This window comes from Morchella importuna (assembly GCF_003444635.1).
Source record: "Morchella importuna strain M04M26 chromosome Unknown Morimp01GS067, whole genome shotgun sequence".
Lineage (NCBI taxonomy): Eukaryota > Fungi > Ascomycota > Pezizomycetes > Pezizales > Morchellaceae > Morchella > Morchella importuna.
The window spans coordinates 37,035-62,554 of record NW_025763463.1 but is presented as its reverse complement, the minus strand read 5'-3'; the positions used below and the strand labels follow the sequence as shown (position 1 = coordinate 62,554).

At 48.5% G+C, this 25,520-nt stretch overlaps 5 protein-coding genes across 5 annotated transcripts; 2 read left to right on the top strand and 3 right to left on the bottom strand.

The window, feature by feature from the left end:
• Positions 1 to 3,535: 3,535 nt before the first annotated feature.
• On the top strand, positions 3,536 to 4,789 carry LAJ45_11413 (uncharacterized protein; the record flags this gene model as incomplete). Its single annotated transcript, XM_046120921.1, has 1 exon — positions 3,536 to 4,789. One exon carries the CDS (start codon positions 3,536 to 3,538, stop codon positions 4,787 to 4,789), a length of 1,254 nt encoding a protein of 417 aa, XP_045965883.1.
• Positions 4,790 to 6,007: 1,218 nt separating this feature from the next.
• Positions 6,008 to 8,038, bottom strand: LAJ45_11412 (uncharacterized protein; the record flags this gene model as incomplete). The annotated part of the gene is made up of 1 exon (XM_046120920.1): positions 6,008 to 8,038. One exon carries the CDS (start codon positions 8,036 to 8,038, stop codon positions 6,008 to 6,010), a length of 2,031 nt encoding a protein of 676 aa, XP_045965882.1.
• Positions 8,039 to 9,985: 1,947 nt separating this feature from the next.
• On the bottom strand, positions 9,986 to 11,750 carry LAJ45_11411 (uncharacterized protein; the record flags this gene model as incomplete). The annotated part of the gene is made up of 3 exons (XM_046120919.1): positions 9,986 to 10,141; positions 10,210 to 11,434; positions 11,503 to 11,750. The coding sequence occupies 3 exons, from the start codon at positions 11,748 to 11,750 to the stop codon at positions 9,986 to 9,988; spliced, it is 1,629 nt and encodes a 542-aa protein (XP_045965881.1).
• A 477-nt stretch (positions 11,751 to 12,227) lies between these two features.
• LAJ45_11410 (uncharacterized protein) lies at positions 12,228 to 16,394 on the bottom strand (the record flags this gene model as incomplete). The annotated part of the gene is made up of 6 exons (XM_046120918.1): positions 12,228 to 12,364; positions 12,426 to 12,454; positions 12,517 to 12,617; positions 12,683 to 14,129; positions 14,195 to 16,297; positions 16,372 to 16,394. 6 exons carry the CDS (start codon positions 16,392 to 16,394, stop codon positions 12,228 to 12,230), a joined length of 3,840 nt encoding a protein of 1,279 aa, XP_045965880.1.
• A 3,064-nt stretch (positions 16,395 to 19,458) lies between these two features.
• Positions 19,459 to 22,579, top strand: LAJ45_11409 (uncharacterized protein; the record flags this gene model as incomplete). Its single annotated transcript, XM_046120917.1, has 9 exons — positions 19,459 to 19,577; positions 19,674 to 19,714; positions 20,265 to 20,286; positions 20,382 to 20,908; positions 20,984 to 21,506; positions 21,561 to 22,244; positions 22,311 to 22,411; positions 22,464 to 22,482; positions 22,534 to 22,579. The coding sequence occupies 9 exons, from the start codon at positions 19,459 to 19,461 to the stop codon at positions 22,577 to 22,579; spliced, it is 2,082 nt and encodes a 693-aa protein (XP_045965879.1).
• Positions 22,580 to 25,520: the final 2,941 nt, after the last annotated feature.

Genomic DNA, 25,520 nt, shown 5'->3' with positions numbered 1-25,520 from the left:
GAGCCTGGCTAGAAAATGCGCCGCTCACAGAAACCAGCAGCATCGGCTGCGCCGGCCAGAAATGTAAAGGTCCGCATCTATGGCGGCAAGATGAACTTTGGGAAGACGAGTGTGGATGTGGAGCTTCCGCTTGACATGCCCACCGAGCAGATCGTCGCTCACTGCACGGGAAAGCTCGGTAAGCTGCTACATCTAGTATAAGTATACTAACAATATTTTATATCCTGAGCGTTGCTAACAAGCCTCACAAATGATCAGGCTTCGCAGCTTGCGATACTGTAGTCCTCCATAACCAAAGCTCGATAATCACCCCTATGTGCTACGAGATACCCCCCCTCGCCTTCACCGTGACGCCGCACAAGGAATCATACTACGACACCCCGCTCGCCGGGCTGAGGGTCTATGAAGACGAGAAGCTGATTACCGGCCTGAACAGAGGCTTCGAGAAAGAGGTGGAATGCAGCATCAAGGGCACCAACGAATGCCTATCGTTCGATAACGGCAACCTTGAGATTTCGTTCATCAGGACAATCAGGGTGCCCGACGACGGGAGAGAGCACCAGCTTCCACCGTATCTAGGGAAATTCCCGATCTTTAACATTGCGGATTATGCGAAGAGGCTACCGGCGGACATGGGGGAGAAAGGCGGCGTCTTCATCCCGATGTACCGTGGGTATCCCCTCTCGGCTTTTTATGCGGAGCTTTACTAACGTAGTGTAGAGAGAGAGGCGATGTGGATGTCCTTCCGTACAAATTATCCCTACACGAGGCGCTTCGCGATCAAGATATACCTTGGCGGCGTCAACGGGATCTCTGGGGAGCCCATGATACCCAACATGGCAACCTATCTCAGGCGGACAAACAAAGCTGCCAGAAAGCAGGACTACGTCGTAGTCCCACCCCAGCCATGGCTTGACGGCGTGGCAGTCAGTCCTGGGCTGGTGAAGCAGTTTGTCGCGATGCCGTTCGGGTCGGGATACTCTGTGGAGAAGCAGGTTACGGGTGAGGAGAGGGTGGGGGGGATGCAGTTTGAGGTGATTACGACGTATGATAAGGATGAGTATTTCATCACCAGGGACCAGTTCTTTGAGGAGATGGTGGCAGAGGGGTCGTTGGATGCCATGGTGACGGCAAAGAGTCTGGGGCTGCAGCCGGGAGAGATGATCTACTGCAAGAAGATCAAGGAGACGAAGATGAAAGTTCGGACGGTGAATGATCTGCTGAGCGACTCAGGTGCATGTGTTCTGTTGGAGCTGGACCTGTGTAAGATGATCAACACAAATCTCAGGGTTCGGGTCTCGGGGACGCAGTCAAGCTATTCCGTCCATGTGAGTATAAAGTAGTATATGTATTAATACAAAGCACTAATACCTTCAAGGGCGACTCCACGAAACCATTCGAAAGCATTGGCATAGAGATGGAAAGGAAGGCCGGCCTGCCAAGGCTCGGCCGATGCTTCTATATTCACGGCAAGGTGATCAAAACATGGAAGGACATGTATCGCCTCTCGCAAGCGTCGAGCGAAGGGTTCGGTGCCAGAAGCGACATTCTGCTCGACTGGGCCCACAGATTCACTCTACAGATCCAGGTCTATAGCAAACCTCCCTTCACAATCAAGGCTACGGAATCAGACACGATCCTGTCACTGAAGGAAAGGATTGGTGCGATTTCCATTATAATTTTCAGTTCAATGAATAATGTGATCATGCGCTAACGGATATTGCAAGTCAAGCCGAAATGGTAAATTTTACCATGGATACAAGAGATGTGAGGGCGATATGTAGAGGGAGCCAGCTGGAAGATCGACAAACGCTCGGTGCGTATAACATAGTTGATGGAGATACCATTACGATAGAGCAGGTGCTACGCGGGGGGTATGCGCCCCACTCGCCCGAGAAGCGGCAAATGGCCATAGCCGTCGGCGGCACGGTCAAGCAAGACATCCATCCCGACTACCACAACCCCGAGTTATGGAACACCGAAAACGTCAAACTCGTCAACGTGCAGGTCGTCAACTCTGTCGGCTTTGAAGAGATCACAGGGATGGCAGCGCCAAAAACACCAATCAGCCCAGAGACGTATGCGTCGATGGGGCTGCCCTTCTTTGAGCTCTACAGCGAGCAGCCCTCCACTGTCAGTGGCGACTTCAGCAAGGTCAAGACGGTGTCGGAGATGGATGCGACGCTACAGGCGAGAGAGGATGCGGCATACAACCCTGCGGTACCGCAGATATGCACTGTCTGCAAAACCAGAATTCAGGATTGTTTGTGCGTTAATATATTCTCCCTTCCGAGATAAGGCATAGTGTGGGGTGGCTAACAGACGTGATGCCAGAATGCGGCCGTGTAATCATTGTATATGCAAGCAATGTGCTGAACAGATACTATCAGTCAGGAATCCGTCTAGCCGTAAATGTCCCCAGTGCAAGAGAGGGATTACTCGGATTGTGGGTATCTCAGCCCCGATGAACGCTCCTAGGCATGAGGGCCGGAATAAGCCGTTCAAGGTCATCACGTTGAATATAACGGACCGCAGGGAGAGATTTATTAGCATAAAGCAGCAAGTGGGGAGGGGTTAAGAAAATCATCAAATTTCAATTGCATTGTGGGGGGGTAAGTGTTTAATCTTCAAGTAATTATGAAACCACGAACTAATTAGTTTGGGTGTGTTTTTCCGAAGTTGCAATAAAAGAATTACAAGTGCCTACTTATGTACTTGACCTACCTGTACTTGAGGGTTGAGACTCGTTGGTGATGATGTGCTTATGCCAGTGTAGAAATGCGTAATGGCTGTATTTAACCCATTCATGCAACGTTGCATACATACATGTATGCACGTAGTCTCAAGTGTTGAGTGGAATTCCAGTCATGGAACATCACTCGTCTGCCAAGACACCCACGGTCACACAATCATTGACACCCCCCACGCGCCAAGACGCGCGTGCCTAAGCGAGCAATCACGTCTCAGCTATCATTGCTTAAATCAACCCCAGCGCCTAACACGTAGGTACTACTACTACATGCCATCCCAACTGTGCTGCTCTTTCGTGTTCCTGACATTGTGCCCTTCAACCTGTGCATCTACGAAAAAATAACACTCTTTCTTTCATATTACGATATCGCCAATATTGTTTTGGTCACAGCATCTCGATCCGGCGGTGATCTGCACCCCATGCCTGTTGCTGCTCACCTCCGAGGATTGTGGTGCGCTGGCTGCCTGAAAAAGAAGAGGGCCTGGGTAAACGTCATATGCCAGGTGCTGAGACGCCCTCTGCACCCGGGACAAGGGGAACAAGACTAGCAAGTGCTTATCTATCTCTCTCCCTGTACATATGAAGAGGAGATATTGCAGATAAGAGGGGTATGCACATGCGCTTCCCGGTGGCGACATGGCCATCTGCTACAAGTAAACCCCATTCCCCCTCTCTTGTAGTTCAGACCTCTTGACATCCAACCATACCATACTGCCTACCTCGACAAGCACAACTCCAACTGGTTCCCCTCAATTCCAACTGCTCTTCCCTCAATTCTAAAAGATGCTACGCCCATACCCCCCCTTCCCCCTCCTCTCGCTCCCCGCCCCCCTCATCCAGGCGGTCGCCTCCTACCTCCCCACTTCCTCCCTCCTCTCACTCCTCCTCACCTGCAAACGCCTCCACTTCCTCGCTCAGCTCCTCGCCACCCACCGCACCCCGGCAGCCCTCCTCCTCCACGCCTCAAAGACAAACGACCTCCCCCTCGCCCTCTCCTCCATCGCCGCCGGCGCCCCCCTCGCAACAACAACCACAACCTCCCTCCGCACCCCGCTCCACCGCGCCGCCGTCTACGGCTACGAGGACCTCCTCAAAGCCCTCCTCGACGCCGGAGCACCAATAAACGCCGCGGACAGCTACGGCCAGACACCGCTGCACTGTGCCGCGGGCGCAGGGCAGGAGGGCGCGGTCCGTGCGCTTGTCGACCGCGGGGCTAACATCAACATCGTTGATAAGGTCGGCCGCACGCCGCTGCACTGGGCCGTCAGCACGGCGGGGTGCGACGGCATCACGCGGCTGCTGCTTGACCGTGGGGCGATGTTTGACATTGCGGGGCATGGCGGGATGACGCCACTGCTGCTCGCGGTGGGCGGCGGCGAGATTGTGGCGGCGAAGCTGCTGGCCGAGCGGGGCGGGGACTTGGGCGGTGTTGATGAGAAGGGGCGCGGGGTGCTGCATGTGGCTGTTGCGGGGGCTGGCGGGGCGGCGATGGTGGGCTGGCTACTAGAGATGGGGGCCGATGCGAACCGGAGGGATGCAGAGGGGCAGACGGCGCTGATGGGGGCTGTGGTGCGCGGGGCGGCGGAGGTTGTGGCGGTGTTGCTGGGTAGACGGGTCGACGTGGATGCGCGCGATAAAGCACGGAATGAGACGGTTCTGCATATGGCGGTGAGGCGCGGCGATAAGAGCGTGGTGGCCATGCTGCTGGAGGCCGGCGTCGACAGGAATGCGAGGAATGTGGACAACGAGACGGCACTGCATGTGGCGGTGGGGGCGGGTGAGTGGGCGGTGGTCCCGCTGCTGCTTGACGCGGGTATCGATTTGAATGCGAGAAACAGGGAGGAGGAGACGGCGCTGCATGTCCTGGTCGGTGCGGGAGTGGAGGGGGAGGCCGAGCTCGGGGTGGCGGACATGTTGCTGGAGAAGGGGGTCGATATCGATGCGAAGGATTGCCGCGGGGAGAATGTCTTGACCATTGTGGAGAGGGAGGGCATGAAGTCGATGCTGGCAGCGTTTTTGGACTATTGTAGAGGGTGAATTAGGGATGGAGTTTTGTGTGGAAGACATATCATGCTGTTCGTAGTAGTGCTCAGAATATGTATGTATGTAGCTATATATACATGTTTTTGCAGAGATCAATTCACTCAATCTCTACTACATGTAGTGGTCGCTACTTTTACCTGTTCATGACCTCTTGCTCCAGTCTGCCCTACATAGGTATACATTCCCATCCAAAGAAATGAGACCAGCCTTATATATTCTCATAGCACTAGCTAGATTGATCAACCTCCTTCCCCGCCATTGCAATATTTAATTGCAGAAGATCACGTCTCGGTCTAATGGTCGCATTTCCTCACCGACAAGATAACTATTTGTGTCGGGATATTCTGCAGTTCCTCATCCAAAACATGCTCTAGGTTGATGGTTGCGCTATGCTGCCCGTCACACTTACTCCTTGCAGTTGTCCATAACCCTAACCCTAGAGTACCCACTACAGGATATTCTTTTAAAGACTCGTGGAGCAAGTGTCATAGTGGTCTGTTTATCCTCTCCTACCCGACTGCATCCTTGGGTACCGTTTTCTCACATACACTAGTATCTTACAGGCTTGAGCGCGCGCGCGCTCTATGCAGCATACGCTCAATCAAGCTAGTCTGGCTAACCAAATGATAAGGGAGATGGATAAGTACATATGTAGATCTCGAAAGTAAGTAATTATCACATTAAACAAAGGATCTCAATCTCGAGAGGTCCCGAAATATGATAAAAATGTTGAAAACGGAGCGTTTTCCAGGCAGGGGTTAATAAGTTCATGCAAAAGTCTCTTCTGTACATCACTACAAGTTCAAAGTCAGAGGGCCTCGACTGCTACCTATGGAGATGGATTGCGTAAAAGACTGGGGCAGTTTATCAAAACACGACGCAGAGTAAATAATATATATATATAAATGATTTTACACATAGACACTGCATGATAAAGTGAGATGCAAATTGGATGACAAAAACCCACTGAAAGGTAACCCACCATGTGTACACCCCCAAACCTTCTACCGTATGCATGGCATAATTTCTATCCACAAACTTTAAATGGAAACGACACTAAAAACCCCCGATCACTGGCCCATAGAAACAATCAAAGTCATACCTCGAACCAACCCGCTATACAAATAACGAAACATAGGAAAATCTCAGAGAAAGACAAATCCATACATACATTGCAATCTTAATTGGAAATCAAGTGGCTTGGAAGAAAAATCAATAGTAATCCTTACCCTTCTTCATGGTGGTAACCTCTCCTTCGATACCCATACCCACGTGGCGAACACCATCGCCATAAATCCCCTCGTCCTTGACCGAAATTTCCCCATATTTAAGCCTTAGATTACGAAATCTCTTCCGGAACGAACTTCCACCCAAGCACCCACCCCTCAACTCTTGGTCCAGTGTTGGATTTCGTGTCGTTCGGAGGAAGGTCGAGAACGAAGCGTCACTCGCCACGCCATTCTCCACAAGAGCCACAGCTCCCAGCACCGCTACCAACGCAGAGAAAAACATGGCGGTTGAGTTGACCAGAACCAAGATGAATGGCTTGTATACGTAGGTGTTTTGTATCCTTTCTGTGTGACATTTTGTTTTGACTTTATCGGCGATGATGAGGCCGTCATCTGCAATCAACGAGACAACCATCTTGCTGACTAGCTTTTCAATAGATTTGCCTAGGGGATTATTCACCTTCAAGCCCGTTTTGTCGATGAGGTTGGTTGAGCGAATATGTGTGCGATTGGAGGCGATGGGTACTGTGACCGTATAGTTCATCAACGGCGTTTGACCACTTTCTTTGCTCGTGCTATAAAGCCGAGAGTCATATGTGATTACCAAATAACCCCTGAGGATTTCGAGAACAGACTGAAGGAGCACACATGTAGTCGTGTTATCCAAGCTCAGCTTTTCGCGGTCGATCGGGCCAACGGTTATCTCGGGCTGCAAGAAGCGGTCGGTGATCTCTTGTTTGATCGAGTACCGTGCGGGCCCAAATTCACATGTGTAGGCATGTAGACTGCGATCGTCGCGTGGTTGAAGGCTATCGTTTGCGGACGAATAGAATGCCCACAGGCGATCGGGCGAGTATAGCTTGTCATTGGTCTGCACATTATACGTCGAGCTAAGATCTGTCGTGTTCAGATCCGACCCTTGCCCCGCAGCAAACAAGATGATATTCTTATCACTAATGTTATGATAGATATCAGAAAGTATCTGCGGAAGGGTCTCAAACTCAGTACAGCTGGCCGTAGGTCCAACAAACTCGTAAGAGTAGCTGCAGTTGGAAGAGCACTGCTCCGATATAATGTGCTCACGATTGTCGGGGGGCCGAGGGAAGATGACTTCATCGGAGTATGCCGACATTATAAGGTATCGAAGGGCCTCAGAGCTTGCATAGCAATCCTTGCTTTCAATTTCTGTATCAATGGATACAGAGTGGTTATTGATGAAGAGGTTTTGTTCAGCGTACGCGGCGGGATCGAATGTATCTACGGCGCTATACTCTTGGGATAACGCATGACTGTTCTGTATTGCATACGTCGCGGCCATCGCCCTCGATCTCAGGCGGGGGTTGGGACCCGTATTATCTTGGGTATGATTGGTGTTGACGTAGTTGAGGGCATGCACACCGGGATCGGTGCTGCCACTAGCCTTCGAGAATGATAGAGTTGGTACTTCGCAATCGAATTCGGACGGGAAGGGCGACGATATGACAGAGATGGTACTTGGTGTGAAGATTGTCACCAGCGGGAAAAGCCATTTCAAAGCTGCCAGCGCTGTCGAGACTTTGGCGTGCCGCACCATGTTGAAATCCAGAAAACAGGTGACATTGGAGGTGACTCCGAATAAGGCATCTATGCTTTTCAAGGGGAAGAATCGGGTTCGGAGGGTACGCCATACCCACTGATCCCGTGAGATCCCAACCAAGGCAGCCATCGAAAACCCGAGGAGATATGCGAGACCTGTCCCGATTCGAATTGTCCACGCCTGATGCTCAGCCAGAGTTCCATCCTTCATACTGTAGAATACGTGCTGCCCGATGGCACAACCAAGACCTATCAAAAATAAGGACAAGGCCGTCCTTGGCTTATCGTCCCAGCAGATATCCCATGGTGCTATAGGGTAGATAGATTCTGGCTCTGATGGGGAATCCGTATATGTGGAGTCACGGGAGCCACCGGGTTCAATAAGGGAATCCGTAGGGCCATTTAGTGGTTCGTGAGGAATAGAGGCTTTATTGGCCATCGCTATTCGGGATCCTGTACCTTTCTTGAAGAATATCGGAGCGGGGGTGCGTTTAATTGAGAGAACAAAGCCTGTAAAAAAAAAAAAATGCCGTCACTTCTCAAGAGGTCGGCCAATCAACCTAATCGACGAAGATAGAGCAGTTTTCGTCAGTTTGGAGGATTGGTATCGAATGGGGTATATATATACTATAACTTGGGGGTCATCGAGAGGAGTATAAAATTGGACAGAGACGAGGTATTTATCCAATATTCGTGGGTACATCTTTGAAATCTACTATCCCGGATTGAGGGGAAGATACTATCGCATGGATGGAGTAGCAAGACCGAGTATCCGACCTATCGAAATTGTTGTCAGTACAGAAAGCCAAAGTCGTCCAAGGTGAAACATAAAGTGCAGAATCTATCGTGAATGTGACTGGTAATGAGGTTGGTCATGATTAAAATGACGCTATTGGTACGGTTGTACAGCTATCGGTAGAATTATTGCGGAGGTGTGGCGTTGAAAAATTGCCCCTGTCTCCGCAATAATTCTACCGATAGCTGTATGTGATGTTTTTCAACCATGAATCGCACCCAGGATTCGCTTCCGGTCTTTCGATCTGGTTCAAGCTATGGTTCGGACACCCTCACCCGGAAAGTTGATGCTGATTGGTTTAGAAGAGATATAAAAGATAGTTATAATGTAGATCCTCTTGTTGTTATGGCAACTGTCCGGGCGAGGAGGGGGCATCCTGGTGAGTGATGGAAGCGTCTATATCTTTGGAAGAATGAAGTTTTTATAACTATTTCAACGCCTGGTCGTGGTAGTTCGGAGAGGTCCTAAACCTGAGGATAATCAAAATTTGCTATCAAAGAAATACCACATCCCCCTAAGCCACCAAACACCCCCCTCACCCAAACAGTTGGGTATGATTGGTATAGAATTAACTGGTTGCAACGAAGACCCTTTCTTTTTGACGTTGAGTGTTCCAGTTATGGGGTATCCTGCTACCTAGACGCCAGCTGCAGGTTCTGGTACACCAATGAGTGCGCACACTATCGCTAGGCATCAATACTGCGCATGCCAGAGACAAAACTTGCATTCCTGTTTATTTCTAACCGAGATAATGATAACCTTTTGTAAATCGGCTTTGTGATGACACGTACGTAAATACATACCTGTAGGTTGTCTGACTACTCTAAGTGTGTGCGCGTTGCAGTCATGAATCCAAATCGATGTTGACCTGACGTTTGACTATGCGATCCTCTTCCAATTGCAACGTACCCTTACTAGCATAGCCACGCGCCACAACGTGCACGAACCAGAGTTGTTAGATCTGTCCAAGCCTGAATGCTTGTTCATAGCTAGATGATCAGGCACCAAGATTCAGACTGACGGGGTAATTGCTGCATGTAACGGTAAGCGGTGAAATTAAGCTGTACTTACTATTGTATTATCTCTCGCGATATATATATATGGCAACCATCGACCTCACCATTTCCTTAGGCCCACAAATCACCACCATAACCAACAGGACATAGTTACATACTTTTGAGTGCAAAGCTAGATTGATAATCACCGACTAGAATGAATTAAGCCGCAACCCGGCCGGGCCATTGATCGATCTGACCTTTACAACTACATATCTAAAGTGTATATATATATACCCCTTGGTGCAAGCCTTCGCTGTACAGTACTACGTATACGCAGCAACTTGAAGGATATTGAGAAACTAAAGATATGTATTCTTACAGACAATGAATTATTTGCAACAGTCAATCCATCTAATATTAATCATGTTTTCCCTCACTTCTGCTTTCCCTCCATCAGCATTTCCTTTCAAGATAAATGTAGAAAATTAATTGACTTAAGAAGCCTCACGATCAATTTGAAGAAGAACTCAAATACTGATTTATATGTCTGAAATATCTCTCCACTCATGTCCCTCTTGTCCCTCCCAATCATCTAGATTCTTGTCTGGCCCATTTGCTGATCAAGGGCGGCAAATTCAGCCGCGCGGTTAACTCCACCTGCAAGCCCACTGTGGTCACCTCCAATCGGTGCCCCACATTCTGGGCACCTCGTTAACTGCCTTGGAGCTCCACAATTCCCGATCGTAAACTACAGAGATGGTACGAATATCAGTCGTATTCTATCAGGTCAATTGCGTGTACTGAGATTTAACTTACTGGATGACCATTTGCGCAAGTATACCACCGACCCGTGCTGCTGAATTCTGCTGACATCGCAAGATGTACCAACCTCCTCTCTTCGGCAGTTACTGTGGTGTAGAATGCTATTCCTCTGAGTAGCCTTCGCGCTTCATCAATCTGGGGTTTGAGCGGCCCTACAGTGCCTGGAAGCCTTCTGCATAGAGCGTCACATATATCCAGACTTCTCTCCTCCTCTTGCCGACCATTCTCGTCGAAGCCCCTTGTATTTGGCGGGTTTGGTTGGGTGTTACTCCCCTGCTGCTGCTGACTCTGCGCATTGGACTCCAACCGGTATAGGCCGAAAAACTGCGCTCGCCGGAGTCTTGCTTCGACCTCATACTTCGAGAGCCTTCCCGTCTGGCATTCCTCAATGACATCTGAGCATAGACCATGCAAATTTCGAAGCTCCCTCAGCATTTGGTTCCTAAGAAGAGCAACAGAACTGTCATTTTCGGGAAAGCTTGCAGCAACCAAGTGCGTATCCCACAGGCTTTCCCACCTGAACGAGAGAAGTAAGTTCAGGCTTTTCAAACGGAACCCCATCTGCACGGCAGAGCTATCCACCACAAAGTTGCCTTGGGCGTTCCGCCTTCTTTGGGCGCTAATGGCCATTTGTCGAACTTTGGAATAGGGCTGTTCTTCCTCGGAGACAGTTCCAACAAAACGCTGGATCTTTGTTCCTAGCATGAGTGTCCTACGGGTTCGTTCCTGAACGGCCTGTGGAATCTTCCCTTCATCTCTTCCACGTACCTTGGGGGTTCCATGAAGCCTTCTAATGAACTCATCCCGATTTGCTTGGAAGAGATCTTGGGCATCGGAGACCTCCTGATATATTTGGAGAAAGTTGGCTTGGGAATTCGTGCAGAACCTTCGAGTTGACTCGTCCAGACAGGCCACTTTCACAATGCGGTTATATCGATGAATGTCTCTGAGGGGAGACCGACAGTCTGGGCAGTTCTTCACCACCAGCCTATCCGGTGGTTCTTCATTATTACCCTCAGGCCGGGTGGCTCCGCCACTTCCATCCAGTGGTTTTGGACCAACAATATTCCCGAGCTCGTCTATCTCATACGCATTCTTCATACCCACGACATTATCGTATGTTTCCATGGTGTAGAAATGACCACAGGTTGGTACAATGATCGGGTCCGTATCGACATTGATCTCAGAGTACGGCTCAAACATGATCAGATCCACCACCCTGCCCAACACCTCCTCCGTCCCACACTCCTGACAGAACTCTGCAGGTGGGCACCGCTCTCCACACACAGACGGACACTGGTGGCTACAGTCAAGTTGCTTTTCACATCGCTTAGAGCACGGGTTGATGTCACACGGGACCGCGCAAGGCATCTCGCAGCGTTCCCGATGAACACATGTCCACGAGCACCGTTCCGCACAGGGAGCACAGGGCTCCGTGCAAGTCCTTCCGCACCGCGAATGCTCACAGCGAATTTCGCATTGCTGCTTGCAAGGCGGACATGCCTCTCCTCCATGACATTTGCTGATGCAGACATGTGGGCAGTTTGTGTACTTTCTCCCGCATGGCTTCTTGCATGGCCCATGGACCGAGATCACCGTGGCCCCTTCTTCGCCCTGGTTCCTCACCCTCGTGCACTCAGTGCAACGAGACAGACACGGATGCCCGCATTGTAGAATACCACCGCAGGGCTGAGAGCACCGGTGAACATCAGGGTCTTGGTGGCATTCCATCATGATTTCGTGACCGCAGGCTGAGAGCTTCCGTTGAACCCTTTGTTTACAACGAATCTCCGAGAGTTCCTGCAATTGATGACACCGCAGGAAGGGCGGTGCATGGCCACAAGCCAGGAGCACCCCGCGTACTCTCTCGTCGCACTTGCCGCAGGCCACACCACACGGCTTGGGACATATGTGTGCGCAGTGTTGGAATGTCCGATTGCAGGGCTCCAGACACATTGTACTCTGGTGAAGCACCTCCGAGTGGCATTTCTTCAAGCATGGGTGACCGCACGTTAGCCGCCACTCGCAGCGCTCACTGCAGCCTCCCTCGGGGGAGAAGAGATGGAAGTCATCCGGTTCGGCGACAAAGATTGGAGTTTCGCGGTGGCGAGGGCAGCAGAGCTCCAGTCTTCTGTCAATATTTTGGCCTCTTTCAAACATGGTAATCACCTTTGACCACATGTCGATGGGCCCGCATGTCTCTGCGTTACCAATGATATACATCCCATCTTGTGCTCGGCTGTGGCGCAGGGTTAGCTGATGTGCATCGAAAGACTAGCTTTGGACTTTTGGTGTACAAACCTGAGCAACACGTTTATCCTATTTGATGTTTTCAAAAATCCACACTTCTTCTCTTTATTGCTTCTCACCAGTGAGATGATAATGATTTTTGCTTCCTCTCCCTAACACTCACATTATTAGAATGGAAATAATCTCTTGCACCATACACGGGCAAGATTGTGCAAACCTGAAAGTTGTCTACTGTAGCAACCCTTACTTCATTCAGAAGACTCCCCTTCTTCACCTGCTGGGATGGAACTAACACTGGTACTGTTGTTGGTTGCATCTCTTCATCGCCGCTCATCTCCTCGTCCAGCTGCTCCTGGTCTCGATCACCAACCACAACTTCAAACATGGATGCCAGCTTCCTCCGTAACACAAAGAGCTGCCTTAGGTATGGCGAGAGAACTGCAATCTCCCCACTCTTGTAGACGCCCTGCCTTGAAAGATGCCTTACCAGCTCAACGACCATATCGGCTTCAAACTCGTTCGCATGCGATGTCTGAATGAGCTCCAGCTTATCCGCACCATCTTCGAGCACCCTATGATCCATCCAGAACATTCTCCGAGCCATCCCCTTGACAGCGGGATGAGCCGTAGTATCGGGATGATCAACTAGATATGGGTACAGCGTATTCCTAACAAGACTTGCAATCGACGGGTGCATGCGTCTCTGTGTATCAAGGCTCGCAACAGGAAATCTCTTGCCCCCATAGGTCTCCACATCAGCAGTTCTCTCAAAGAGTGATGTGTCAAGCCCGTACGCCTTCCCTCCACGCGGGTTTTCCACCGAAAAATCATGGTTCATAATCTGTGGTCGTAGTTGGAGATGGTCCCCGATGAGAATTGCATGTTCCACGGTTGGCAACAGGGCGCTGAGAATATGTGCTTCGAGGACCTCCGCCGCTTCCTCGCAGATTAACACCTTTGCATTGACTGAACGGATCAGATCTGAGTGTGTAGCGAAGCCGGTAGTTGTCACGCCAATAATATGGCTCTCCTGTAGACACCGCCGCTCCTGCTCTTGATACTGGCGGGTGAGATTTAAACGCTCCACAGTGTGGTCCTCCGATCCTTTGAGGAGCTTCGAGCTGGCAAGTTCCTTCATTGAGTCGTACCAGTGGTCCAAGAGCTTCAACTTCTCGATACGGGACATGGCGAGGACACTAGTTGTGAGTAGGGCCTCTACAGGACGGTTTGTTCGCGGGATACGATTAGGATCCATCCCCCGGCCCGCAATCCAATCACCCAGGATCTCCCCCGTGCCCGAGCGGCCTCCTCTTCTTCCCCTCTTTCGTACCCATCCATCCTCATCCGGTTCATTACTGAACAGCTCGGTGAACGCTGTGGGGTGGTGTTCTTCAAGAAACTCCTTTAGAATCTTTGGATCCTTTGGGTTAAGGAGCTGCCCACACGCCTCTTCGATGGATGATTCTATGGCCAAGATACTCTCGCGGGCTTTGGCAACTTGATATCGTTCGAGACGTGTGCGGTCGGCCCTCTGAGAGACGTTTTGGAGTGAGAGCGCAGCGACGGCTTCCGACTTTGAGCGTGATCCGATGCGGACGATATTGGTGATCTTGTCTGCGAGCAGGTTTTCGAGAAATTGGTCAAGAGCGTGATTCGTGTAGCAACTGGGTGGTGAATTAGCTTTTGTCTTTATATAATGATACAAATGGAAAGGCCTGGCAAGACTTACACACAGATGATGGGACCAATGTTTGTTTTTTCCCTGTTATCCAGCAAGACCTTCACGATTTGAATGCCAAGATAAGACTTTCCTGTGCCCGGGGGTCCCTGGATCAATGCAAGTTCTCTACTCAAACTCGCAATCAAGGCCTCGCACTGTCCATGGTCCAGGGTGGTCCTCTGTCGAAGATTCACCATATTGAATTCTTGTCCTACCGAGTAACTCAATGGTAGGCCTTCGCCGGTGATGCTCTTCAGGTCTAGAGACACCCCAGGCTTGGTCATGTAAAGTGGAGGAGCAACATCCACCTCTTTTGAACCTGGTTCTGATGCGTATTCATATACTGGTGATGGAGCCAGCCACTTTGGGAACGGAACATTTCCTGTTTTTGAGGCCTGTTGGAGGCACTTTAAAACTGGATCAAAGGAAGTGAAGAGGAGTCCCGGGAATTCGACTAGCACTTGGGTGGTTTCTTCCCTGCTGTCAACGTCCTTGAATACATTCTCGATATCAACTTCCGAGACTGTCCCAGCGAAGCGGAGAGTTATCATTGCCCTTTGCTTATTGCTCCCTAGGTCTTGAATCCCTTCCTCCACCTCCAAATGAGATGGGACCGACTTATTCTTCTTATTATCCGCGATGTTGGCAGTACGCTCACAGACCACCAAGAAGGTGCTTCTCTTGAAATTATCCACCAGACATAGCAGCGATCCAACCTGGAGATACTTTGACTTTGCCCACCATTCCTTCCTTGCTTTATCAGTCAATGCCTGTACTTTCGATGGCTGATCAAAGGTGGTATTCAAAACCAGTCCATCTCTCTGAGAGCACTTGATCCTCTCAATAACCGCATTCCGATAGAGTAGTGTCCGCACCCCGGAGTTCCTTCCCTTCTGCTTCCCCTTGCCACCTTCCTCCACAAGCTCCGCCCACCCGTCTTGAACAGCCCTTACCGCCTCTCTGATCTGTCCGGCGGTATCTTCCCTGAGTAGTCTAAACTGGAAATCCAGAACTCTGGCAATTCCCTCCAAATGGTGGGGATACTCGAGCGCTCTCTGCGGAAGGAATTCATTTCTATGGGAACTAATCTCCTGACTCGAAGGCAGAATCTTGATTTTTGATATATCCGCATGATCGTTATCATGCCTGGGCCCCTCCCTGGATAGCTCCCCGGGAAGGTCCACGGAATGCCTCGCAAAGCTCTGTAGGGGCGCATGTGACGCGACTCGCATTCTGGAGCTTGCGCTCGGGATTGTGTCCGCCATCTGAAGGAGCACCTTGATGCGGTTGAGCTCTTCCTGTACACATCTATATGTGTAGTTGAAGGGGCCGCCCAAGTCTCCGTGTCTTGTGCTTAGGGTGATGAGGGTATTGGCAATCTTCTTGAACTGCTCCTGTACCGCCGCCGCGTCGTTCAGATTCAGCGTGTTAAAGAGCGCAGTCGCCGTTGGGAGCAGCGCACCCTCAAGCTCCTCCCTCGTGTCTGTTTCGGCGAGTCGTTCAAGCTGATCGGCTACTCTCGTGAAGAAGTCGATTCCCCGTCGTCCACCTGGGCCGTATATAAAGTTGAAGATCGTTCCAACTTCCTTCTCGAGCACCAACGATGCCCGCATCTCCTCATGTGCAACAACCTTCAAGAATACGAGACAATGTCTCCTGAACCCCAACCCACTTAACGAGTACCCAAGCGCAAAGTTAGACTCCACCAGCTGCAGAATTCTCCTCAACCCCCGTTCCGACCCCAGGTCACCAATCAGCTGCTGCACCGACTCTGATGTCCCAATCTCCAGTATCTTATGGGCATCAACCAAAAAACGTTCCATCTGGTCTACAGTCAGGTCAGAGAGGAGTCCGCGAGCGGTACGAGCGGAGGTGCGACTTCCGAGCAATTGGGACCAGCCTTTGTACAATGATATTGCGCTGGTGGGATCTTCAGGCGGACGCGTAACGCTTGTATCATGGGAGAATTTACAGGCATCGCCAAAACGGCATTGACCGCGCGCAAGAAAGTAGTTGCATGGAGCCTTCGGGGGAGGTGGCCCAGTGGAGTTGTGCGTATAGCGACAGTTGGGGAAGGTACATGTACCAGTACGGGAGAATTGGTTGCAGATTCTAATAGGTGTTCGTTAGTAGTGTTCTAGACTAGAAATGATCATAGGGACAATAAACGGGGAATCTAGTAATACTTTTGTTTAGATGAAGATGCCATCTTTGATTGTATATGATCACACGAGAGCAATGTGGAAGTAGGTAGATTCCTGTCCACTCCAAGAGGATTGCTGGCCTAATGCTATGACCGACTATCGAGTGAGTTTGAGATATTGGGAATAGGTGATATCGATACTAGTAATCAAGATCGCACTCAAGAGAACTATGGAATATGGATCTGGAGGTATAGAGTGTATATATATCTGAGGAGGATTCGGACACAAGCGACGAGATACTTGCTATAGAGGCTAGGCACAGGAAAGATGCTCGAGCAAGAGCTGTAGAGACTTGTGTTTCCGCCGCTCATATGCCATGATGACTGACTTTTAGCTTTCAGGCAGCTCATATCAATTATCAATAATTCAGGCAGCTCATATCAATTATCAATAATTCAGGCAACCCATGGGTTGCTTGTTGCGGATAGCTACATGTACCTACATGGCACACCACGCGCGGTGGGCGTGCAGAGATATACCTCACCGTAGTATCCATCATGTATTGTACCTACAGGTACATATGAGCTAAGGGGATCGGGAACACATGGATATTTCGATAATGATCTGCAAGTCACGTGATGGCGGTTTCTAGAACGAGCGGGGTATGTGTGGTTAGGCACCAAGGCAATAAATAATAAGTTAAGGCTTTCCTGGGACCATTTCAAAGTAGACGCTTTCACGGGGGTACGGTCAATCTCAAATATACGCCAGAGTAAGGTATAATACGCACTACCTCTTTTGGTTTCCATACAAAATCTTGGAATTGACCATACCCCCGTGTTGAATACCCCCCGTAAAGTCGTCTAGAAAGTTGTAAACGATGACCACATCCTCCCAGTTCAGCACTTCCGGCGCTGCGTCACGATATATCACTCGGAAACGGAGAATAGAGGAACAGTCGTGTGCGGCTTGGCATGCTCCATTATCTCACAAAGTGGTTTGTCACTTTAGGCAAGCAGTACATATCTAAATTTGGCCTCCTACAGTATGTAACATGATAGGAAGGCCTCTTTCATGAAAGAAAAGCCACTAGATACACGCCCCGCACGTTGATACCTTTCCCCGCCTGTTAAAGCACCCTCCCCACCTATCCACTCAATGGGAGGTGTGGAAAAGTGCTATATGTAACTAATCGGGTTTCGCCTGAGCATGAATATTAGTGGGCAGTTAGGTCACGAAAGAAAGAAAATAAAACGTGAATGGTTGTATCATCTCGCCGAGTAAGATCAATCCGATTGTCGCGGAGTAGATGATGTCTTAGAATCAATGTGCCTTCAGTAAAAGGTTGTGGAGTAGGAAACGCGTGCAGGGTTATAAGGCCGCTTAGGACTACTCGCGACCAGCAACAAGAACCCGAAAATGCACGTCCTAATCTGCAACTTCCATTGGAGTAGAAGTCAAAAATACACCAAAGACTTGCAGCTGCATATTCGGGTTCTTGTTGCTGGTCGCGGGTATATTACTTTTCTTTTTTAGAAAAGAAAGTTGTACCTTGGTTTTCATCTTTGAACCAGATATGAAATAGGTGCTATATATATCGATATGGACCAGGTACTCCAGAGTATTTGGTGTGTAAACACCCTAACCCATAGCTCGAGTGCCAGAACGAAACCTTTCCACTCCACAGGGCGATATGAATGTTCCGAGGGATAAGAGGGTGGTGTAAAAGAGGTACATAGCTAGGTTTACTTTTGAATTCCATGCCAGACACGAGGGTGGGATTGGCCATAGCGTTCGACTTTTGCTTTACATAATACGATGGCCATATATATCGCATTTATTCCTCCACATAGCTAGAGTAGGTGCCACCGTGCAGAGAGGCGCGATGAATTTTTGCTTCAGCTAGCTACACTTTTGGGCGTGTGGACAGAAACACCTGCACTTCCTATTTTGCCCAAACCGAGTTTCTATCGAAACCGCGCAGGTAACATCCTTTAAGCTTTCTTCTAGCTCGCGGGCTATCGTTGGCCAATTGATGGGTTGCCGAGAATGAAGCATTTTCAGCTCGCCACTCGGCTGTCATTAGATCTTACCGACATGAACACGAGTGCTAAGCAACAGGTTTGAAGGGTATAGGCACACTGAGACACCAAAGCTCGGTTCTGTAGTGGGTTTTTTTAAGTACGAGGCTGGCATCCTTCAGATAGCGTGACCAGGGTCAAGTTCAAATGTTTGTTATCTGTAGGTGTAGCTGCGCAGCTGGTGTTTCGACCCGAAGTCTTGGTTAGCTGCAGCGGTATGTCTTAGGTATGCGCATGAGTTCCAAGTGAGACACTGCGCATTCGCCAATCGTGGCCAACCCAGCTCTGCCAAAAAAATTTCTTTTTCGGCACACTGCGTTAGGCGCCACGTATCAGTCAGTACCAGTACCTAGGCGTCATTGTCAGTCAATACTTGTATAGCTTGCGGTAAGATTATTGTAGAAGTATGGGATGAGTCCTATTGGCTTGCCCAGCCACAGAAACCCTGTTTTTAGACCCCCTGCTTCTACAATAATTCCACCTCTCGCTGTAACTCTCTTAGCCATTAATATATTCGATGGTATTGCCGGAGATATTTACAATAAAAGCAGATTTATTTCTTTCTCAGTATCTTAGTAAACCTTTGTTTATACAAAACATATGTACCGCAGGAGAGCAAACTGGTCTACTAGTTGTACTGATCTGGAGCACAGAGTGCATGTGTGCCGTGTAGATCGGTGCATACCACTTAAGAGCGCATCCCGTGGGTATGTGACCTGCGCGAAGCTTTCGGGGGTTCGATATAAGGCGAGCGATAGATACCAACCGGCTCTTTGCACATTGAGTGGGATAGCCTGTTGAGAAAGATTATCGAGACAAGCAGCGGTTATATACAAAAGCTTAGTTTGCAAGGGTTTGTTCTAAGCGGTGGTCGGGGATGCGCTTGCTTCTAATCCGGGGTGGTCAATGAGGTATACGAACGAGTCAATCGTGAAGATTCGCCATCGGGGGGAAGTCCCGAATTTGATTTACTTCTTGAGCGAGGAGTCACGAAAGTGCTGTTTGCTGTTGGGTAGGGCGTCAATCAGAATGTTCGAATATAGCCAAAATGGCCACCCTCAATCACAAGAGAGCACTCGGTTCACGATGCAAACGGTATAGTCTGGAATATTTCAACATTGCCAAGGCTAAATATAATGCTGTTATCGTGTCCGAAAGCTTACCTGGGTGTGTTACCCGTAATGTTTACACATATCGAGTGCTTCTATGATCACTCGATGATGTGCAGCTGCGGCTACCTGAGACATGCATACAAAATGGTAGCTATGGGCAACCGTGTGCTGAGATTCCCCGCGCCTGGACAAGTAAGTAGAGGTGTGAAAAATAAGGCTCCTAAATATTCTACTCTAGATATCAGGAGATATTATAAAGTAGTTAGATGTACGTACCCACATATTGGCGCGGCGCTTGCGGCCTGTGGTGTTGATGCGATGGGAATTTAATTACATAGAGTACCAGGGTCACGCAGAATCAAGTCTTATTCACACGGGCGGGTGCCTTGCAATCTGACCCTCGATATGCAGAGTACTTGTGCGACATGCAGGGCTTGTGGGGGAGGATTAAAAATCACTCTCCAATTGGCACAGGGCTCACACAATGTGGATATATATATGTGGATGTCTTGGGCGCCTTCGATCTAACAAATAGTCTGTCGTCCGTCACCATATTTGACACCTTTAAATTCTCTCTTTCTCCAGGTCTCCACACTGGAGTGATCTTGAGGCAAAGTTCAACAAAGTCAGCAAGTTCAATATATATTCACGATACTCGGTAGTACGGATACCGTCTAGCTCACCTGGCCTCCGCGTGAAAAGATCTAACTCTACGGATCTACTCTCCGGAAATAACTTGAAGGGTTGAATTGGGAATTTCTATTGTAGGTGCTAGTTTCGGTAGGATCATTATTCACTAATCTTGAAATCTCCTAATTTACCGCTTTGTCAAGTACTACTGGAATTAATGCCTCTACAGGTCGACCCATTCACAGCTATATCGTGGCATCAACTATACCATGACCTATCATCTCCGAAACAACCGAATACTCTCCAACTGCTCTTATGCGGTTTTACTGATCTTGTTTTCAATGTTCGAGGGTACCAGCGCGCAGGATGGCTTTCCCGACACTCCCTCCTTATCACCTAGGCGACTTCATTTTGTCAAAAATGAGACTGGTCAGTACGTCGAGAGGATTTGGGGTATGTCGATTGGAAAATCTGATTGCCAGGGTGCCTATCTCAAAATTCTCGAAAACTCGGATGAATACGACAAAGCGGCCTCCTCAGCTGCGACTACAGTCATGACTCTAGTCCCTGCCATGCTGACCTTTGCGGCGATGCCGATGGCGAGTATCAGATCACTAAACTTCATAAACACAAGATTAGCGCTATTCACGAGCGCCTTGACATTAGGCCTGACAATGACATACAAGAAGACATTGAAGGATGAGAAGATCATGAGTGTTCCTGAGCTATGTAAACCCGACCAGATACAAAAATACGGTATATATATAGATATCCTCAGATGAGCGATAGTCTTTCTATATGTCCTAATGGCTTACGTTTTGTCTCTGTTAGCAAATCCTCGCCAAATTACAGATGAGCATGAGCTGGCGAAACAGATTGAGGAGTTGGGTGCACTATACGAACAGGGCGTGGGAAACCCGAAGCTTTGCGCTCTCGCGGCCCCCACAACCGAAAATAAGCGGTCCATCTACATCAGTCTAGTGATAACAACATCCAACGTTATACAGATTCTCCTGTTTGGCACTCTGGTTCGAGCTCTTCCGCAGATCGAATCCATACGGTTTATCTGGGGTTGTCCAGAGACTACAACGATAATATTTAACTCTTGGTTGTCAGTAACTGCCGTACTCTCCGCCATTATTCGCACCATTGCCGTTTCTTCGATCACCAAGCACGACGAAATACTACATATATCTCCTATAGAGAATCAGCCCGCGGACACTACGGACACTAGGACCGCATGCCAGAAATGCTCGGTGATGCGTGTCGAAGTCGCTCCTGTGAAATCTTCTAGAGTCACGCGGGCGATAGCGAGGATTGGTGAGATGGGGGGCTTTTTTTTCCGCTGCAGAATGTATGCTACACTAATCTTCACACCCCCACTTCATTGGCTGATTTGAGATTTTAGCCCTCGTTTGTCATTTCTCAGGATGAACTGGCTGCATCGCACGATTGATAGGCTGGGGCAACCACATCCACGGATAGTTGTAGTCAGAAAAGCACACCACTCCAACCGCTCAGATGACATTAAAACCGCTTTGGATGGTATGATACAGTCCGCATCAATTTTGGCGCTCACCTTTATGTTTGGAAGCATCTGGGGGGGTTCTCTCGAGTGGACCGTATTATTCGTGGCCGCGTTTATGTGCGTCATGTGGATATCTAGGACAGTTAGTCTTGTTGTGGGAAGATTTCTGGAAACAAGTACGGGAATAACCATGATCACCTATGAGTTGCCAGAGGAGAAAGCTGCGATAATACGAATCTTGACGGGGATGCCGGAAGCCATTGTCGAAAACAAATCCAATAGCTCAAAGTACTGGCATGGTCGCAAACTCAGGAATAAATGCGACAGTTGCCAGTTGTCATTGGAGCACCAGTGGGAAGATAAAACCGCCCCAGGTGTGTTCTACGGCCTTGTATTCGCCACAATTTCCGGGGTCGTGATATTCATATGCTTTTTGGCGGTAACCCTTCCGTTTGACGCACCGTTTATGCCGCATCCATCAGAATGGATGGAGTACAGAGTGGCGACCTCTGTGTCTATGACTCTTGCAATCACATATGCGGTGTGTGTGGCTTTTGAGTTTAGGTAAGTTAGAAGAATGATGGCATAAGTGTTTTAATTGTATATTCGCTAATTACCCGTGAAATTAAGGAGCGATTTTATTTCCGACCTTATTCACTACGAAATAAAAAACGGGAATTTTCATGAAAGTCCTATACGACCAAATACTATACAGTCCAGAGATATCTCAAGTACACTGAACGTATGAGTGAGATCGGCATATGACGGAGGGGGGTTGGAGAGGGGTGTGTTTCGGTCCTAGGTTGGTTCTGGTATAAGGTTCGTTCTATCTCATGCTAAATAATCTTCACAGGATTTGCGATAAGCTCATGTCTAAAAGTTTCATATTTCTTCTATAAATATTCATTATTTATATGGATATTTCTGTCGCAATCTATTGGTCTTTATTCTTTTCTCATTTTGTAACATAGGATAAATAATGTTTACGTACCAGCTGTATTAGCTGTTCCAATTATGTTGAAAGGCCTCCTACACGTTATCGTAGCGTGGGTGTAAAAGGGCAAGGCTTAGATCAGTTTGTGGTCTGGGTGGGGGGATAGATAAGCGCTACAACTGATATCCGGGATTTCGTGCGATTATGGCACCTAAATGCAAAACGTGAACGTCCCTATTTCTTGAATCGATACACCAACGCGACTAGTACTCCTTTATATGTATTGCGGCTTTTGTCATGCACACAGAAGAGGGGTGCTACTAATTTATACTTATCTAGAAGCGAAGAAGGCAGGCTAGAAATTCACATGTTGTTTGCGTTGCTTGTCATTATTATATACTTTCGATTGGTACGAGTTAAGAAATTGAGTAAGAAATAGATGATGGGACTTAGGGTTAGGGTTCTATCAATTTTTGCAAACCCTCAAACCAAAAAGGGGACAGCCAAGCCAAGTTTTGCCTGCAATCCGTCAACACGGTCCAGTGTCCGCCAATACCCCGTGAATGACAGTACCAGTGAGACACATACTGAGACATTTGGAGGTTTGGTTGGTCGGTCTCGCAATTGACAGGGATTAATGACAACTGTAGGATAGTTGACTAAGCACGACCCATCAAATGTATCCTGAGCAGCTGGCGCAACGCGCAATCAAAGGATGCATTATTGAATATATCAAGAAAGGGCGAACTGACTGGGAGGAGGTGGACCCCCCCCCCCCGGGGGCGTGGGGCTGAAGGCCTCCAGCTCCGAAAAACTAGGGCAGATTGAAGAACTATTGGAAAATTCAACATCAAGAAAGAGAGTGAATTGGCTCCGAGGAGGGAATCCCCCCAAAACTGTGGCACATGACCGAAGCACTTATCTCTCCAAAAGAACCGCATCGCGAGGTGTTAATATATACTTGCCAGATTTTTTTCTGTGTCCAGCTGTTTCTTCCTCATCCGGAAATATGGGAGTGCTACGAAGTAACGGCCCTAAAATTCGTGAATTTGATAGCTATTTGGTGAGATAAAGTCATTGCGACTCTTCCGTATCAGGAAGAATAGGTTCGCTGGGCACAGAAAAAAATCCCGCAAGTATCTACTGTAAAAGCTCTACAGCGAGAGGGAAAATTATTGTAGAAACAGGGGTCTAAAAACAGGGTTTCTATGGCTGGGCAAGCCAATAGGACTCATCCCATACTTCTACAATAATTTTACCTCACGCTGTATTTGCGCGCGAGCCCGAAACCTAATTGGCCGAGAGCGAGAAAACCTAACCCACATGGCAACCAGCCTACTCCACTGAGTGGTTTGTTATGCTGAAAGACTAGGGGGTCCATCCGCCTCGCGACCGCGGGTTGTTACTTTTTCCCAGCTCTCCTCCCGGATCCTTTGCCAGCTCCTTTGGCATCTCCTTTCCCTGCTTCCATTCCAGCTTTCTTCCAGCTCTCTTTCCTTCTACACTTATGGGCCTTTGGCTCCACCCTCTCCATGTAGATATTGCTATCTTTGGTTATTTGTGGTGTAGATATATGTAGATTTTGGTGGTTACTTACTAAAAGTAGAAATACGGGCTTGGACTTTTGTCGTGGACGGCGAATCACAAACCATCACTCGTATGTATATACATTGAAATATTAATGTATTGCGGGTTGTCAAAAATAATGGGACGCAACGGGGCAACGAATACAGCAACGACAACCCAACCCCGCACCAACGAACGACAATACTAACGACAATACTAACGAAAATACATTTTGGGTCTCCAGTAGTTCTTATTACCACTTATCCTGTGTGTGCTCTCTTTGTGGTCGGTCATGGTTGAGAGATTATTACGTTGCAATGAAGCCTGTTGCGTCCCATTATTTTTGACAACCCACAATACCCAGGGTGTTGGAAAGTGATGCACATTTTGGTTTGACAGGTCAATTACCCCAAATACCTATATTTTGGCACAACGCAACACACTCCCTAAATTCAAATTTCGAGTGTAGGGCGTCTCCACAATGGCTAAGAATTCATCTGGTGCTAATTGAATACATAGTAGCCATTCTTCAAGCAAGAAGTCACTATCCAGTAGCGAAAATCAGTGGTAAAAAAAACCCAAAAGTATCGATGACAGACCTTTTTTATTTATTTTTTCTTATGAAAGGAATCTACACACTTAAATTAACTTCAAGATAGACTTATGTACAGATTAATTCTCTCGTGGTTGAGATATCACTCAATGTGCATCATTTTCCGAGACCCTGGGTAAATTGACATTACAGTCGTTTCTGGGTCAACGACGAACCCGGCTCGATGACGAGTGGCTACTTTTTGGGCTGATAGTCAGTCGAAGCAAAAAGGGTCGGGGCGCTTTTGTTGGCTTTTGTTGGCTTCGATTGGCCTATTCGCCATCGAACTGGTTTCGTCGCTGACCCAGAGGCGACTGTAGCTCCCTCCCATTTTTCAATATTTTAGAGTGTTTGCAGATTCCTCTAGATTGCCTAAGATTCTTGTCGAGCCTGCTAGTCTTACCCACCAATAGGTCTTATCTTATCCTGTATGGCGATCGTGTAAGAAAGCCGAGCGTTGAGCTTCGTCGCTGTACCTTTTCTATGATTCAAAAAGTGTTAACAGACGTTTGGCTTGGGTGTTGTAGGCGTTTACCAGTCTGAGATGTATAGGTTGGTTTGACTATATTCACACCGGGCGTGGCTGTTCGGACAACTCAAGGGAGTTAGAATCCGCGCTGTATATAATTGATGAGGGTTGAACGGTTTGATACAATGAACCGAGTGATAGCGTGTGATGCCAATTCGTTATTACAAGCGAGGTTGGGAGCATAATCTTCAGTCTTAGGCTTAAAAAGGTGGCCATAAC